General features: G+C 47.2%; 1 protein-coding gene across 2 annotated transcripts; it reads left to right on the top strand.

The window, feature by feature from the left end:
* The first annotated feature begins 1966 nt into the window (after nucleotides 1-1966).
* On the top strand, nucleotides 1967-12236 carry SLC25A38 (solute carrier family 25 member 38). Of its 2 annotated transcripts, none has more exons than XM_044252636.1 (7): nucleotides 1967-2328; nucleotides 6170-6291; nucleotides 6895-6979; nucleotides 7640-7819; nucleotides 8064-8232; nucleotides 9663-9829; nucleotides 11441-12236. In XM_044252636.1, the coding sequence occupies exons 1-7, from the start codon at nucleotides 2275-2277 to the stop codon at nucleotides 11561-11563; spliced, it is 900 nt and encodes a 299-aa protein (XP_044108571.1). In that variant the 5' UTR covers nucleotides 1967-2274; the 3' UTR covers nucleotides 11564-12236. The 2 variants fall into 2 exon arrangements, with proteins under 2 accessions (XP_044108571.1, XP_044108570.1); XM_044252635.1 differs by having other exon boundaries at nucleotides 1967-2343.
* Nucleotides 12237-17775: the final 5539 nt, after the last annotated feature.

Below are 17775 nucleotides of genomic sequence, written 5' to 3'. Positions count from 1 at the left end.
CCTACCATCCTTGGAAGACAGCCCATTTCTTCTGAGCCCAGAGCCAAGCCAATATACCTGCTGGGGGTAGGGCGGCCAGGCAGCAGGCTTTCATTGTGGGTCCCACCTCTGCCCTAAGCAGGAAGCAGCTAAGAGCAGCCTCTGATCCATTGTTTCTCAAAAGTAGAAATCCTTGCTCTGTGGGGGAAAACGTAGCTGTCCCTTTAAAAAGAAGTTTTAGGGGCGCCTGGATGGCTCAGTGGGTTAAGCCTCTGCCTTCAGTTTGGTCAGTGATCTTGGGGGCCCTGGGATCAACCGCCCCCATTCAGCTCCGGGATCAAGCCTTTTGTTGGGCTCTCTGCTCAGCAGGGAGCCTGCTGCCCCGTTGCCTGCCTGCTTGTGACCGCTGTCAAATAAATAAATAAAATCTTTAAAAAAATAAAAATAAAAATAAATTTTAGCTTAGTCATCTACAATTGCACAAAGAAAATGAGCCTCAAGCTTAGAACAAGGGGTAACTAAGTATTAAACAACCACCAGACAGATTTGTATATGTATTTCTTAATGTTTGTGCTTTGCTTGATCCCTTCTGGGGACAAAAAAACGCTTTCTTGCCTGTTCCTTGTGCTTCAATAGCATGGGAACAAAGTCTTAAAAAACAGCATCTTACTTCCTAAATTATCCCTGACCTAGATTTCCCTGGTGGAGACTGGATACAGGAAAGTAGTGAAGCCTGTCACCATGAGAAATTTGTGCTTTCTTCTGCAGATAATCAGGGACATTGAAGGTGTGTCCCTGCGTTTTGCAGCAGGTTTGTCAGGATCCCAGCAGCGATACTTTTCCACGGCTCCGCCAGACCGGAGTAATGGGAAGCTGGGAGACCATAAATGTTAATTCCAGAGGCTTGATGAGAGATTAAACCATAATCTTAAACATCTAGATCAATGTGGTCTAATAGATACGTAGTGAGCCACGTGTAATTTTTAATAATCCAGGAGCCATATTGAAGACGAAGGAAAAAGGGGCGCCTGGATGGCTAAGTTGGTTAAGTGTCTGATTTCAGCTCAGTTCATGATCTCTGGGTCTTGGGATCCAGTCCTACCACTGCCTCTCTGCTCACAGGGGATTGATTCTCCCTCTCACTCTCCCTCAGTTCTCTCTCTTTCTCAAATAAATAAAATCTTAAAAAAAATAGTTGAAATTAATTTTAATAATATATTTCACCCAAAATATCTAAAACATTTCAACATGTAATAACAATTATTAATAAGTTGTTTTACTAGATTGCTGTCAGTCTTAGAAATGCGGTGTATGGGGGTGCCTGGGTGGCTCAGTTGGGTAAGCCTGGGATTTTCAATGTTCACTGAAGTCATAATCTCCTGTGGTGAGATAGAGCCCGGAACACCGGCTGAAGATTCCCTCTCCCCCTCTTCCTCTGCACCACTGCTATCACCCCTCCCCGCACTTGTACACGCTCTCTTTCTCAAAAAAAAAAAAAAAAAAAAAAAAAAGAGAGAGAGAGAGAGAGAGAGAGAAGGAACAGAAAAGAAATGCGGTGTATGGATAACTTAAGAGCACATGCCAATTCCTTCGCTAAATTTTAAGCGCTCAAAGGGAAATGTGGGTCTGTTAATAAAGTTGTTGAACAGAAAAATATTCCATACTGCTTCCATTTTTCATACGAATTAACTAAAATTAAATACAATTTAAATTTTTGGACGTCAGGCATATGAGCCACATTTGAAGTTCAAGAGGCAAGGATGGCTACGGGCTACGTACCCCGCAGAGCATGTCTAGATCGCAGACACACCTTGCACCAGACCTTGCAGCCTGAGGCAGGCCTCCAAGCTCCAGGAGCGGGGCGACAGCGGGCCCTGCAATTCTGGACATGTTCACCAGGTGGCACTAAAGAGAACACTCTCACCAGCTCGAGAGGCGCGCCCAACCCCGGAAGCGAAATCCCAAGGTTGCGCGCAGTTCCTCCGGCTTTCTCCACCTCCGGATACACCCTACACGATCTGGGGTCCAAAAGCGTGCAGCCGGGTAGGATGGGCGGGAGAGCAGAGCGGCGGGGTGTGCAGGGCGAGTGAAGAGCTGTGAGCAGGTCCCGGTGGGCCACGCGGAGCCACGCAGGGGCGGTGGGCGCGCAGACCCGGCGTCCGACGGCGCGGACTGCAGAGCCCTCGCCTGCGAGCGCGTCGCTGGGCCACTGCTGCCGCGTCGCCTTCTCCCGCGAGATCGCCAGCGCTGGGCCCGAGCTCCCACTAACGCACCCAGAGCCCGGCCTCCTCCCCAATGTTTCAGAAGTCACGGCCGGCGCTGCTGCAGCCTCAGGATGTTGGAGACAAGGTGGAGACGCTTATGGTAAACTGCGGGGAAGGGACACAAGGGTTCCGAAACCGCCGGCTCGTGGAGGGAAATTCGGGAGGTAGCCGAGGCTCGGCGGCTCTCTGGGAGCCTTTTCCGCTTCCTGGGTGTGCGCGGAACAGGTTGGGGACGTGGCGGGAGAGGGATGGATTGGTCAAGGGGATTGAAAAGAGAAGGGCGAGGGAGGAGAGGAGTTGCAGCCCCCTTGGACGGACAGGCGACGGTCTGTCTGCTGCGTTGGCGTCCGGGTAGGGTGGCGGAATTGCCCGGGCCTTGGGAGTGTCGGGGAGTGTGCCGGTGCGACCACGAGCCGCGTGCGAGCGCCTCCGGACGTTGCTTTAAGTTGCCTAGAGCAACAGAGGTGGAAGGACGCTCGGGCAGGTATCTGGACCACCGCAAGGCCCGGTAGTAGCCTCAGACCGGAGAAGAGGTGGGTGCCCGAGGGAGGTGAGTCAGGATTGCACTGGGCCCCCCGGGCGGGGAGAGGGGACTGCTTCTACGTCTCCACCTTCTAGCCCGCGAGGAGTGGGGGGAGGGGCAGTAGGGCCCGAGGCCACGCCGCTGAGTCCGGATTGGCTACGCCGGTCGTGCCGCCGGGTCTCCATTGGTGGAGGCGGAGGCGGGGCTGGGCAGGCGGGTCCCGGAGGACGGTCTGGCTGAGCAGCTGCATGTGGCTGGAGGCGGCACACGCAAGACGTAGATCCCCGAGCGCTGCCAGGCTTAGCCGCTCACGTTGTCTCCGAGGTCCCCTCCGCCAGCATGGGCGGCGCGGTGCATCGGGGTGGTTTTTTTAATCCTTCAAAAAGGCAGCGGCTTCGGCTCTACTTTCCATCTTTGAAAGCGTACTTACCTATTTCTCTTTCTGGGTCCTCCAGCTTTGGCCTGGAGACTTGATTGGATTTTGTTTTCTCAAGGAAATTAAGAATTGCTTATGGAGGGTTCCCTGGGTGGCTCAGTCGTTAAGCGTCTGCCTTCGGCTCAGGTCATGATCCCAGCGTCCTGGGATCCAGGCCTGCATCGGGGGCTCTGCTCAGAGGGAAGGAAGCCTGCTCCTCCCGCTATCGCTCCCCCTGCTTATGCTCCCTCTTGTTGTGTCTCTTAAACAAATCTTAAAAAAAAAAAAAAAAAAAATTCCTTGTGGAAATTGCTAACTTATTTCAGTACTATTTACTGCCTTTGTATACTGTGTATTATTCGGTTGTTTTTGCCCTCCTCCCTCAAAACAAATTGTTACTCATCTAACTTCGGGCTATTTAGAAAAAAATCAAACATGCCTACAAAGGATGTTGTATGTGACAACATCTTAAAACTTCAAAATGAAAAGTGTAAATTCTGTTTTTTTTTTTTTTTTAACGATATTACCTGCTGTGTGTCGGGTTTTTTTTCTTTTCTTTTTTTTTTTTAAGTAGTAGAGGTTAGTCTGTCCAGCTGGTATAATTTAGCATCTACTCTGTGCTCATCTACCAAGAAAATTACAAAATTACAAAAGTTACAGGCTCTAGGCATTTATTCAACAAATATTTATTAAACTAATAATATGTCCAAGCATTGCACTGTGAAAATAAGACATAAAATAGTTCCTGCAATGAGGAAGGGTGAATGTGTTGGAGCATGTGAAGGACACGGCCTTAAAACGAATTCCCTGCAATATCTGTGAGAGTGTTGGGGAAGCAGCACAGAGGACTGCACAGAAGCTGTAACTACAGGTCATGCCCACAACCTTACCAGAGCAGGAGCAAAGGGCTGAAGGGAGCCTGGGGAGATTACCCTGTTGTAAGTCTGGCCAATGGCCTCAAACCCTGGGATGCTGGACACATTTTAAGAGTGCGGTGAGATCTTGAGGTGGTGTACATAGATGCCTTACTCAGTGCTGTTCCGGGAGCTCAGGAAGGTGGATTAGTAGGGTTGAGGCTGGAAGCTGCCAAGGAGGCTACTGGAACAGATGGGTGTGGGCCGACTCTGGCAACACTGAAGGGTCATTGGTATGACTGGGTCATGAAGCAGTAGGTACAGTGAGGAGTCTTATGTGTCTCCCAAACTTGCTACTCGAATATCTTGTTGAGTGGGGTAGCAGCAGGAGTGTGAATTGTTGACCAGGTTTCCATTTTGGAGTGTGACTGGGAGCTTTCTGGGGGCCTCTCAGGGAAGGGGGTGCTGGGTTGAACTGGCTGTGGGTGTGGTGCAGTGTGGTGCCCTGCAGTGTGGGTGAGGTGGCCCTGAGGGGCTGTGGCTGGGGGAGATAAGAAAAAAAACATCTGAGGCTAAGAGAAAAGAGCAGACTCAAAAGGAGCCCAAACCCGAGAGGTGGCCAGCTGTTTGAAATGCACCGGACCAGCCAAGTAAGAGAAGGCCTAGGGCAGGAAAGGACTCCTGGGATGGGCATATCCTTGGTGAGCAGAACTGGCAGCTTTAGCTGGATGGCAAGTGGTGTGGGCTGAGGGGGTGACTAGCCCAGAGGGAGTGGAGGTGATGTGGCTTCAGACTGGAAAGACAGGGTCTTTGAAGCTTGCTCCCAGAAGATGCCAGTGGAAGGATGAGACCAAGAAGCACAGACTCCAGGAGTATGGCTTAGCACATCCCCACTCTCCCAACCCCCTTGGGGGACTGGGAATGGCATGCTGACAGACTGGCAAGGTAGATACATTTTGCTTGGTTGTATGTGTTGTGTTATCACTTTTGTCACCCCTAGGTACTTTATAAGCCATTTGAACAGAGTTAGGACCTCCAGTTTTTATTATGTGAATTTTTTTTAGTCTTTCAAGTGGTTCCAGTTCTAATTTGAAACTTGCTCATTTGGTAGAAATGTGGAGTGATCTCTCTTCCCTGTGAAACAAAAAAACCACAAGTTACAAACATTTTAGCTCTGGGTTGGTGGCTGTATGGGTATAACTGGCAACTTCATTTTCAGTGTCTTAGGACAACAGTTGTCTGTGCATTCAAGAATAATAGTGCGAGTGCCATTTAATGAGGAGAGAAGATCTTTTTGGATGGCGTTTGCCAAGTCTCTTGTTTGGAGAAGAGTGCTTTCATTTCCTGGTTGGATTTTTAAATGTGGCTTTCCACAACCATTCATGATCGAGTGTTTCTGAGGCTATGTGAGGCCTCTAGCCTAGTGGGTTCAAGGAAGTACATTTAGGCTTTGCCCTTCTGGGTGGTGCCGCTAGATTAGCCAGGGTGTCCTTCCTGTCAAGCGACTGTCCTGGTTTAAGGGAGAGCCAGCAGACCCAGGGGGAAGGGGTGGCTGCTGATATACCCACATCTGCAGTCTGCTTAGGTCCTAGTGAGATGTGTGCGTGGAAGAGAAAGAGAAAGCTTTTAAATTAAGGAAGTTCATAGGTTTCACAGGAAGTGGTCCATGTTTTACATTGAAACTGAGCTTACGGTTTTGCTTCCTATGTCTCCCTCCTATAAATATCTACAGGTCCTATAACCAAGAGAGCTTGGCAGCCAACAGTTCACACACTAGGTTCAGTTGATTTTGCTTCTGTGAAGATAAGAGATGGCCAAAAACTTTTACCCTCAGGACAGAGAGGGAGGCGTGGTTGGTGGCCTAATTCACAGGTAGACGGAGGTAGATTGCTCATTCTTAATACTGAGGCCAGAGAGATCCCCTCTATCTGGGTATTATGTTCTCCATGGCATTCCAGCGCTGTTAATTCCCAGGTTCACTTTAACCTTCTCTGAAGTGGGAAGATAATACAGGGCACCAGCAGGTGGTTTTCTAAGCCACCCACATAGAGGAAAAAAATGGTCCCAGTGTGGAGAAAGCTGAGAAAACTTGGCAGCCGCAAAGTTGCTGACTCAGTGTTCTCTTGCCCTGAAGTTACATCCGGTGATCAAGGCTTTCCTGTGTGGCTCCATCAGTGGGACCTGCTCCACCCTCCTTTTCCAACCCCTGGATCTCCTCAAAACGCGCCTGCAGACTCTCCAGCCCTCAGACCATGGGTAAGGCCTGCTGCGTGCCCCCCTCACCATTTCTCTGAGGAGTGGTTCCAGCAACTCCTCTCAGACACAGGGACATCTCAATTGTTAAGTCAACTGCCATTGTGTTGGATACTTCAGGAGAAACATGGGCCATACCCAGCTTTGATTTGACATTTCCTGTTAATGAAATGGAATCTTTCCCTGGGGGCACCATGCTGGGATCTGGGATGCCTTGGTGACATTTGCATTTTATTGTGCTGGCCTGTAATGTTGTAACTGTGCTGCCTGGTACTACTAGTGTAGGTGGTTTTCTGGAAATAATGTATGCATTAAGTGTCTCTTCTATGCCTGACATTGGGCTCAGCACCGTGGGAAGTATACCAAATGCGCGTAACATGGGAGGTCATCCCGTTGCTTGCAGCGTGAATCAACAGATAAACACGTATGTGCCGAATCACGAACATATGGGAACTTAGAGTTGTTCCAAGATGTGTTGTAGAGATTCTTGAGTGCTCTTGGGGAAGAAGTCATATCAACAAATCTTTGGATGGGAAGTTCTTTTATGAAGATGAGGTCTAAGTGATTTTTTTTTTTCTTCCTTGCCTCCATTTTGTCTGCCTTTAGATCTGGTCGTGTTGGGATGCTGGCTCTGCTCTTGAAGGTGGTTCGCACAGAGAGTATTCTGGGCCTTTGGAAAGGGATGTCCCCTGTAAGCTGCCTTCTGGGTCTTCCCTTGCACCCTCTGCTGTCATAGCTATCTCTTTGTCATGCACCTTCCATATCCCCTCTTGGAAGGATAGGTCAGTGCCAGAAGCAGTGGGAGGACTTGTGTGGTCTTCTCCCTATCACATGATGCCACTTACTTCTATGAGAGGGCTCAGGGAAATATCTTTATGCCCTAGATACAGCTTGTTGGAGCAGTAGCAGGTCTAGAGTAGATGCAGTGAGTGCCCTCAGCTGCCAGCATACCCTTGTCCTTGCCCTTCGGTACAAGCAGGCCACACCTGCGTTTCTTTACCTGCAGGTAAATTTGCACTCAAATGCCCACCCCAGCCCAGTGGAAGATGATAGTTGATGTTTAAAAACCTCACTCACTCTCCTCAACTGGAGGGTGAACTCTGAGGTGCCTACACCAATTCCCAGAGCTCCCCCCAAAGAGATTACATTTACCAGGGCAGTAATGCATCAGGCAGCCTGCCCTTCATTGGCTGCCTTCTCTCCTCACTTCTCCATTCTCTTGTTGCTCTTCCCTGTATACCTTCAATCAACTACTTGCATGCAAATCTCTGTCTTTTGGGAAAACCCAGCTAAAACAGTATCTCACAGTGTCCATCTGGGCTTGCTTTCCTCCCTCTGCCCTGTTGCACAGTCCATTGTGAGGTGTGTCCCTGGCATTGGCATCTATTTTGGCACTCTCTACTCCTTGAAGCAGTACTTCCTGCGAGGCCATCCCCCCACGGCTCTGGAGTCGGTCATCCTGGGAGTAGGCTCTCGCTCCGTTGCAGGACTCTGCATGTCACCCATCACTGTGGTAAAGACACGTTACGAGGTGAGTCCGACTGCTTTCAGCCTTCGGGGTGGATAAACAGAGGCATTGGACTTTAGTCAAGTGGTCACCGATGTCAGCTCCAGATTTGAAATCTAAAATCGAGGCCGCTGTGGCCAGAGAATAAAAGCCATGTGGGACCAGGGCCTGTGGTGCCTGGCGTTGTCATGTACCCCGAAGTCAGGTGGGTTCGTTGCTCAAACCCAGGGCTGCTGCCGCCAGCCACTGGTCCTGTGCTTCCTTGCAGAGTGGGAAGTATGGCTATGAGAGCATCTATGCAGCCCTGAGGAGCATCTATCGCACTGAGGGGCACCGGGGACTCTTCAGCGGCTTGACGGCAACACTCCTTCGTGACGCACCCTTTTCTGGAATCTACCTGATGTTCTACAACCAGACCAAAAACATCATGACCCATGGTATGGACGAAGGAAGGTGTGGTGGGGGAGGAGAGAAATATCTCCGAGACCTCATATCCTTGCAGCTTTCTCTGTGATAGGATACTGTTTATTGTTCTTAGCAGAGTTTTAGGAACGGAGCCATTTCTGCCTCACGTCAAGCATGGGGCCAGGTGCTAGGACCCAGTGGTGGTCGTGAAAGACTTGGCCCCTTGCCCATTTGAATTTATGGTCTATTATGGCAGAGTACTGGTAGTACTGTCATCTTGAGTGGGTTTGGGGGGGAATAAAGCATGTTTTACAGGAATCCTGCAGTGATACCTGGCAGACTTGCCTGATCTTTAGATTGCTGGGCCCTTCATGAGGGCCTCCTACATCAGGAACTTTGGGGTAAGACCTGGGAGTCTGTATTTCTCAAGAAGCACGTGATCTGATTCTTATCAGAAAAGTTTGGTGAGGTTAGTGGGGTTAGCGCCTCCCCTTGCCCTGTTCCCAGGTAAAGTGGTTTTGAGCCCTCTGTTTGGGTGAAGAGCAAGGTGCCCGACCTCAGGCATTCCAGCAGACCCACGCTGCTAGGAAGCTCTTCTTGGTCACAAGGGGCACACTTGGTATGCTGTGAGCATCCACCCAAGCACGGCCAGGTTCTGATAGAAGCATGTCCTGTGGAATGAACCTGCATTACATACGGTGTCTCCAGAGAACTTGAACAAGGAAATGCAACCCAGGTCGTGTAAAGTGGGAAAACCGGCATGCCACCATCATGACAATGGTAATCAGTGGAGTTGGAGTGCTTCAGGAGTTTGCTTCTCTCCTGTAGGCCCCAGGAGGCCTGACACTGCAGGTCACAGCCTTTTGTGGCTCAGAAGGTTAGGGCAGTAAGGGAGCTTGGTGTACATTTTTTACTTCTCTTTATGTATAATTGTTTTTTGCAATCCATTTATGATTGCAAAGGTTGAGATTAAGCAAAAGTAAAGATTAAGTTGCAGGAGTGATGCCCCTTTGCCCTTAAATACCTCCATGTGTGTTTCCTAAGAACAAAGATATTCTCATATAACCGGTCTCTTTTATCTCTCGGACAAGATGGTGTCTCCACTGAAAACTTACATTTTTGTAATTTGGAAGCATCTGTGGGCACTGGAGGGGGTGGGGGGGTGGAGATACTTTGAATCTGCATAAATCTCCATAAAACATTCTGTTCCTTTCACCCCAATGTTTGAGCCTCAGTCTATGATTCTTGCCCAAATCAATTATGATGGTGATGGTTGTAAAAAAAGGCAAATTTGAATTCCATGACTGCCATCTACATTTAGTTATACCTTTAAATGTTTACTTCTTAACCCCATTTTGAATCTAGACCCTTCTGAGTTTGGGAAAGAATTCATGGGCAACTTGGTATTGATATTTACGTGAGAGTCATTTGTAACTGAATGTTGCTTTTGTCCATGTTTCAGACCAGTTGGATGGAGTCCTTATTCCTGCTGTAAACTTCAGCTGTGGGATCTTTGCTGGCATTCTGGCCTCCCTGGTGACTCAGCCTGCGGATGTTATCAAAACCCACATGCAGCTCTCCCCAGTGAAATTTCGGTGGATTGGCCAGGCGGTGACACTCATTTTTAAAGTAAGGCTATGGAGTAAATATTGCTTCTTGCTGTGGTTAAGCCTTGCTCTCTCTCTCTCTCTCTCTCTCTCTAGAATGGAAGCTGGTGTCCTTTACATATTAAAATCAGCTGGGGTGCTTTAAAAAGTCCCCACCCCAGGTCACAACCTGGGCTGCTTCCATCTGAATCTCTGGAGGTGGGTGAAGCCCACATCAGTAGCTAAGTTCCCCAGCGATTCTGGAGTGTTGCAAAAGTTGAGAATCACTGCTAAAAACCTAGGTTGGCTGTGGGTTGGGTTTTTTTTTTTGTTTTGGGGTAGGTGTTGGTGGTGGGTGGGAGAAACTGACTACCTTAGGACAACCTATGATAATAGTTAAAGTTGGCAGATTGCTGGACTCCACCCCTGCCTGCCAGGTCAGGGAATCTGGGAGGGCCTCATTCCCTGATGATCAAGGACCTAGGAGGGAACTCAAGTCAGAAAAAGATGACAGGGACACCTGGGTGGCTCAGTCGTTGGGTGTCTGCCTTGAGTTCAGGTCATGATTCCAAGGTCCTGGGATTGAGCTCCCCATGGGGCTCCTTGCTCAGCGGGAAGTCTGCTTCTCCCTCTTCCACTCTCCCTGTTTGTGTTCCCTCTCTCACTGTGTCTCTCTCCATCAAATAAATAAATATAATCTTAAAAAAAGAAAGAAAGAAATGACAAATACATCATTTGGTCTCTAGAAATTTGCTCTAACACAAATGGACAAAAGGTATTGTTGAAGATAAAAAGTACAGTAGACATAAGGTACACTTACTGAAGCACTATTTAAAAGCCACAGAGCTGGTCCTTTGGCAGCATGTACTGTTATCACACACCAGATATTCTTGTTCAAGCTAAGTTTTTATATTTTTCTGTACGTCTCGGTTTTTCTGTGTAGCAGAGGAAACAACGCGAGCATAGGCATCCTGTATCTGTCTCGCCCTAGATGTAGACAAATATTTGTGAATCGGATCATATTCCTCACCCTGCTTGGGTTGCCTATTCTCTTATTCTCTATACCTAAAAGCCTAAACTTTGAGAATAATATTCTTCAGTATGTATGAAATGGCAGGAATGATCATGATAGGAATGAATCGGTCCAGATTATGAGGAGGAGGTGTTTCGTCCTTAATGCTTATGTAGGAATTTCAAGAGCATACAGTGAATTATGCAAAAATGCTCCCTCCAGACAGACAAATTGTCAAAAAGACATGTTTTCCTCCAGCCTGAAGCCAGGCCCCTAGGGCTTGGCATGCAGACCGTGGCCTGGGTCTCACTTGCTAGTTGGGGCTTGGTGTGTATGGGAGCTGCATAAGCTATCCAGCTGTATACAGCTGCCCTGTAGAAAGATTTGCAGCTGATAAATAAATTCTCCTGCATAAAGCAAGCCTAAAAAGAGAAAGTTTAGCAAAAAATTATGCAAAAAAAAATTTTTTTTTTATTAGTTCATCATCTCCTTGGATCCTTTATTCATAGTTTTGGCAGTATCAGTGAAAATCCTAAAACTGAGGCTCACCAATGGGGTAACAGAGACCCTCAGTCTCACACTAGGTGTGTTCCTCATGTTGCTACTCTGCTTCCGGAATTCTGACGTTCGTTTTCCTCGTAGGATTATGGGCTTAGTGGCTTCTTCCAAGGCGGCGTCCCGAGGGCCCTCCGCAGAGCTCTGATGGCAGCGATGGCGTGGACCGTGTATGAGGAGATGATGGCCAAGATGGGCCTGAAGTCCTGACCGAGAGGGACCGGGTAAAGGCGGGCTATGTTGCCCTCCCTGGCTCTTACTGGGCGCTGCTTTGTCTCACTGTCCTGGAGTAAGATGAAGTCTAATCTGGAAAGCCAGGCAGATGTGTCTCCTTCTGTTACCCAGTTTCAGTTGAAAATAGGTGGGCCTGACTCAAGCCTTCAGAATATCCCAGAAGAGGAGTTAAGGATGCCTACAGCACACTGGGGAGTTCAGAGAAGGGCTTGCCCCTCCTGCCAGGTTACTCAAAAAGGCCTTTCTGGAAAGAGCTCTGTCAGGTGGCTCTGCTTCAGCCACCCAACCTATGCCAGGATGCCTGTTTGCATCTGTTCTTGGGCAAGGCATTGCACGGCCAGAGGAGCTGTGGCTGTGAAGAGCTCCAGCAGAGGGGAAGCCTGGTTTGTGGAGAGAGGGGTTCTTGTCATCAGGCTTTTGTCTGTGTCTGGAATGCTGGTGGGATGAGGAAGAAAAGATGTCATTACTTAATTGGTCACTAATCACCTTCTCAGGCTCTGAAGAAGTGGGGAGAGTGGCTTCTTAGCCTGAAGTGTCCAAATAACGAATTTTGGTCTTGGCCTCTGCACTGTTTCAATTCTAAATTGTTCTGGCATTTTTCTGCAGCTAACATTCGCATAAATAAAGTGAAGCACTTTATCACTGGAAACTGTTTGGAAAACTTAAATAGTGTCCTTCCTGTGTTCTAAAATGATCCAGTTGTCTAAGGTGGCTGGCTCTTGACCCATATAAGTCCTAAACTCTAAACATTTATTTTATTTTGTTATGTATTTATTATTTTTTTAAAAGATTTTATCTATTTCTTTGACAGGCAGAGACACAGCAAGAGAGAGAGCACAAGCAGGGGGAGTGGGAGAGGGAGAAGCAGGCTTCCTGCTGAGCAGGGAGCCTGATGTGAGGCTCATCCCAGGACCTTGGGATCGTGACCTGAGCTGAAGGCAGACGCTTAATGACTGAGCCACCCAGGCGCCCCTAAACATTTTTTCAGGCAGCTTTATTTCACACATTGTACAATTCACTCATTTCAAATAAGCCATTCAATGATTTTTAGTAACTTACTGGGTGAGGCAACCATCACTATGAACCAGTTTTAGGGCATATTAGTCCCCCAAGAAGATCTCAGATTTACAATTAATCCTCATTCTGAGTCCCAACTCTTGGCGACCATCAATTTGCTTTCTGTCTATAATCTGCCTTTACTGTACACTTCATGTAGTCATACCATTTGTAGCCTCTTATATCTGGCTTCTTTCACTTAGCATAATGTTTCTGAGGTTTCTCCACATGGCATGTTCAACACCAATTTTTTTGTTTGTTTGTTTATGGTCAAATAATACTGTGTGCCCATACGAGATTTTATTTATCCATTTATCAGTTGATGATTATTTGAATGGTGTCCACTCGGGGGCTCTTATGAATAATGCCACTTTGAATGTTCATGTGCTGGTGTTTGTGTGGACCTGTGTTTTCATTTCTCTTGCGTAAATAGATGCCCAGGAGTGGAACTACCAGATCACGTGGTAACTGTCGAACCATTTGAGAAACGACCAGACTCCGTACCACTCTGCATTCCCACACCCACAAGTGCAGAAGGGTTCAGGTTTCCCCACATCTTCCTCAACACTTGTTATTGTTTTTTTTTATTATACCCACACTCGGGGGGTTTCCAGGTGTTTCTGTCAAGTTTCAAACTTAGAAAAGAGCCATTACATTATCCAAACAGCAGGAAGGGGAATTTTGGTCTCCGGGTTAAGAATATGGGCTATGATCTAGGTGGTTCTGGATGGAAAGCCTGGTTCTCTACTTATTTAGACATAGTTGCAATTGTTCCTGGAAAGTGGGCATACTAATGGTGAGGGTAAAAGGAGCAGATGTTTCTGGCACCCTGGCTTAGTTTCCTAGGGCTGCCACAACAAATTCCCACGAATTGGGTAGCTTCTAGCAGAAATGTATTCTGTGTTCTGGAGCCTAGGAGTCTGAAATCAAAGTGTTAGCAGGAACTTACCCTCTCTGAAGGCTATAGGGGACGATAGCTCTTGTCTCCCCAGGATTCTGGTGGTTGCTGGCAATTCTTGGCACTCATCATTCCAAGCTGGTTCTGTCTCCACAAAGCCACCTGTGTGTCTATCTCTGTGTCCAAATTTCAAGGACATCAGTAATTGGATTACAGCCCACCCTCCTCTAGAATCTCTTCAACCTGATTACATCTACAAAGACCCTATTTCCAAATAAGGTCACATTCTTAGGCACTAAAGTTGGGGGCTTAGGACTCCCAGTATACTCTTTGGGAGCGCACACACACTAAGTTTAGTTGTAAGCTTAAGTTTATACTTTAGGGTTTAGGTTAAAGTGTCCTATTCAAAATAGAGCAGTATAGGAGAGGACAGATGGGATCCTAAGCACAGAATCCCCCTGGGCCTTGATGATCTGTGTGCGTGAGGCCCTGTGCCAAGGAAAGTAGGAGATCAGGTAAGACTGGAAATGTGTGCTGGGACGGGAATGGAAGGAAGGCCAGTCACCATGGATGTAGTAGCTGGGTCCTTGGCAGGTTGGGGCAGAGAGGAGACCCAGAGGTATAGAATTCACTCCAGTTTGCTCACCTTATACTTGACTAGTGAATTTCAGTCACAAGGGTCACCTATTATGTTCATGACGATGTGGTTTTAGAATACAGGTAGGGTCCTGAGCTGATGACCAAGAAAGAATTCTTGAGATGTCTTTGGTGCAAAATGGGGTTATTAAAGCACGGGGACAGGACCTATGGGCAGAAAGAGGTGCTGCCCTGGGATATAAGTGGTGGTAGATTATATACTATAGGGTTGGGGGGGTAAGGAAAAGGGAGGTCTCAAAAGGATTTTCGTATATTAAAGTAGACTCAACAGCATACCAGAGGCCTTGCCATTGTCAAGGTTGTTTTTCCTTCTAAACTGGCATTAACACTGAGATAGTTGGGAGCTCTCTAGAGGAACGTTACACTTTTCGTATTTGAAGTACCTGTCAATGGGCTGCAGGTTATAAGGACATTTACTTTTATTATTTAATATTATTAAATTAATATTATTAATTTAATAATAATTTCCTTCTGGAAGATAGGTTATTGATAGAAATGCTATCTTCTTATAAAATGCTAAGACATTTGTAAACTGAGGGAGACTCATGTCTTGCAGGGTATGAGTTAACTATTTGTGTTTCTTTACTCAGCTTTAGGGTAGCCAGGAGTGCCTGAGAAATGTCACGTAAATCCCATCTGGGGGAGAGGGAAGTTGTGGGGTGTCAGCTTCTGCTGCTTCCTCAGCTTGCCTTCTCTTCCCTCATCAATTAGAATGTTCTTTTGGGGCAAAAAAAAAAAAAAAAAAAAAAAAGATTTGGAGAAGCAGCCTCATTTCCTCCTACATGTGGGGTAAAACTGGAATTTGCCCTTTTTAACCCTGATTCCAAAGGCCAGTGGCCCTGGATATCTCCATATCCCAGGCCCCAAGAATTTGTTTTTCTTCTTCTGTAGTCTGTCACAGCCATTAAAGTTTGAGAGTTTCAGCTGGCTGGAAACAGTGCCCGGTGCCTTTTAAAAACTGATTTGTTCTTGGCTGCCTCAGACTTAAGGCAAATTATTTAGAGCAGAGCTTTGTGGAAGGAAACGCTCATTTGGCCACTACAGATAAGGCTGGTGAGGCATGGGCCAGAAAAGGACAGAAGCAAAGCTTTCAAGCTCTTGTTACATTCAGTTTCCAGAAATATATTACAAAATATTTCAGTCACAAAGAGTAGAGCAAATGGTACCTTGTCCCTTTATTCCCATCACCAAGAGGATTATCAGGATCTTGCTCCCCTTTGTCTTCCTACTCTCCCCTTTACAAAGTCTTTAAAAAAGCAGATTCCAGGGGTGCCTGGGTGGCTCAGTGGGTTAAAGCCTCTGCCTTTGGCTCAGGTCACGATCCCAGGGTGCTGGGATCAAGCCCTGAATCAGGCTCTCTGCTCAGCAGGGAGCCTGCTTCCTCCTCTCTCTGCCTGCCTCTCTGCCTACTTCTGATCTCTCTCTGTGTCAAATAAATAAATAAAATCTTAAAAAAAAAAAAAAGCCTCAGCCTTCAGCTCAGGTTATGATCTCAGGGCTCTGAGATCGAGCCCTGCATCTGGCTTTCTGCTTAGCAGGGAGCCTGCTTTTCTCTCTCTGCCTACTTGTGATCTCTGTCAAATAAATAAATAAAATCGTAAAAAAAAAAAAAAAAAAAAAAGCAGATTCCAGACACAGACATCACACCATTTCACCCTTCCATAGTTCATCTCTAAAAAATAACGAACATTTTTCTTATGTAACTACATTATTATGCCACCTGGAAAACATTAACAAATCTGTTGCATATCATCCAATACCCAGCCCATATTGGATTTTTTTAGGGGAGCCTGGCTGGCTCCATCTGTGGAGCAAACCTGCTAGATCTTAGGGTTGTGAGTTGGAGCCCCACATTCAGTGTAGATGAAGGGGATACAAAGGCAGAAGGAACTGTAGATAAGATTAAGTGTCCTTGGGGCACCTGGGTGGCTCAGTGGGTTAAGCCTCAGTCAAACTCAGATCATGATCCCAAGGTCCTGAGATCAAGCCCGGAACGGGGCTCTCTGGGAACCTGCTTCCCCACCCCCCACTGTCTACTTGTGATCTCTGTAAAATAAATAAATAAATTTTTTTAAAAAAAGTGTCCTTATGTGGTGCCTGGGTGGCTCAGTGGGTTAAAGCCTCTGCCTTCGGCTCAGGTCATGATCCCAGGGTCTTGGGATCGAGCCCCGTATCGGGCTCTCTGCTCAGCAGGGAGCCTGCTTCCTCCTTCTCTCTCTCTGCCTGCCTCTCAGCCTACTTGTGACCTCTGTCTGTCCAAAAAAAAAAAAAAAAAAAAAGTGTCCTTATAAGCTGCAGCCCATTGACAGATACTTGAGGCTGGCAGAGTATAAAGTTCCTCCAGGAAGCTCCCACCTCTTAATGTCAATGCCTTGCTAGATGAAAAGCAACCTTAGTTTGACAATAGCAAGGTCTCTGGCTTCCAGTGATTCTTCTTTAGCATATGAAAATCCTTTTGGAACTCCCGGAGCTCGATCTCCCCCAACCTCAACGGACGTCATCAGTTGCTGTTCACAATCCTGGGGCAGCAGCAGCCCTAGTAATTTATGTACTTTCTGCCCTTGAGTCCATCCTCATGCTTTAATAAAATCACCTTTTTGCATCAAAGACGTCTCAAGAATTCTTTCCTGGCCCTTGACTCTGGACCTCACCAGTATTCCAAAACTACATTATAGAGATTATTTAAAAATAAAATCTTAGAGGTGGCTCACTTGCTTAAGCCTCTGACCCTTGGTTTGGGCTCAGGTCATGATCTCAGGGATGTGGGATGAAAACACCATGGGCTCCTGCGCAGCCGGGAGTCTGTTTGAAGAGTCCTGCCCCTCCCCCAACCTGGGTGGGCAGACTCACTCTCATATATATTTTTTTAAAAAATTAAATCTTGAAAAGAAAGGAAAACTATTTATTATTTTTTTTTTTTTACAGTTGGTGAACTGGAATTAGGATGCAGACAAGGTCCTGAGATTCCTTCACCAGATCTCCCAGGGTTAAGTAATTTTGAGTTCTTGAGGGCCTTATCAAATCAGAGAACCTAATGGCAGTGACAGCAGTGGGCAGTTGCCAAGCCGAGATCTGCTCCCCAAAGCAGTGTCCCTTCCATGCCCCCCAGGCTGAGCACTGTGCATTTCCAACTTATTGTTGACTTCAAATTCTCAATTTTCAATTTTTTCACCACTCCCATCTCCAAAATAAGCTGGCTGAATGCAGTAGTCTCTAGGTGTTATTTTAGCGTCCAAGGTCTTCCCAGTGGTTCTTCCAAGTAGGAGCCAGTGGATTAAATAGCTGATAAACACTCTGTATCTAAGATCAGTGGTTCTCAAAGGAGGCTGCACATTGGAATCAACTGAAGAGCTTTAAAAGCTGCTAATGTCTGGGTCTGCCACCCGGAAATTCGAATGTAATCAGGCTAGGTTGTCGCCTGGGCGCGAGTCGTTTTTTAAAGGTCACCCAGGTGACCCTAACGAGCAGCCGTGGAAGAGAGCCACCGAGGAGCCCACCTGACTTCGTAAACCAGCTCCAAGGGTTAACCCGGAGCTGGCGGGGCGGGGGCGGGGCCTCGAGAGCGGGGCGGGGCGGG

This window comes from Neovison vison, chromosome 6 (assembly GCF_020171115.1).
Source record: "Neovison vison isolate M4711 chromosome 6, ASM_NN_V1, whole genome shotgun sequence".
Lineage (NCBI taxonomy): Eukaryota > Metazoa > Chordata > Mammalia > Carnivora > Mustelidae > Neogale > Neogale vison.
Note: the sequence above shows the minus strand (reverse complement) of the source record. Positions and strands in the feature narration are given on the sequence as shown.

What these genes read in the sequence shown, in the direction of transcription:
- SLC25A38 (XM_044252635.1), top strand. Translation starts at nt 2,275, where the DNA reads ATGTTTCAGAAGTCACGGCCGGCGCTGCTGCAGCCTCAGGATGTTGGA. An exon ending in TTTGGAAAGGGATGTCCCCT is followed by an intron (nt 6,980 to 7,639) that starts GTAAGCTGCCTT and finishes CCTGTTGCACAG; the next exon opens with TCCATTGTGAGGTGTGTCCC. An exon ending in TGGTAAAGACACGTTACGAG is followed by an intron (nt 7,820 to 8,063) that starts GTGAGTCCGACT and finishes GCTTCCTTGCAG; the next exon opens with AGTGGGAAGTATGGCTATGA.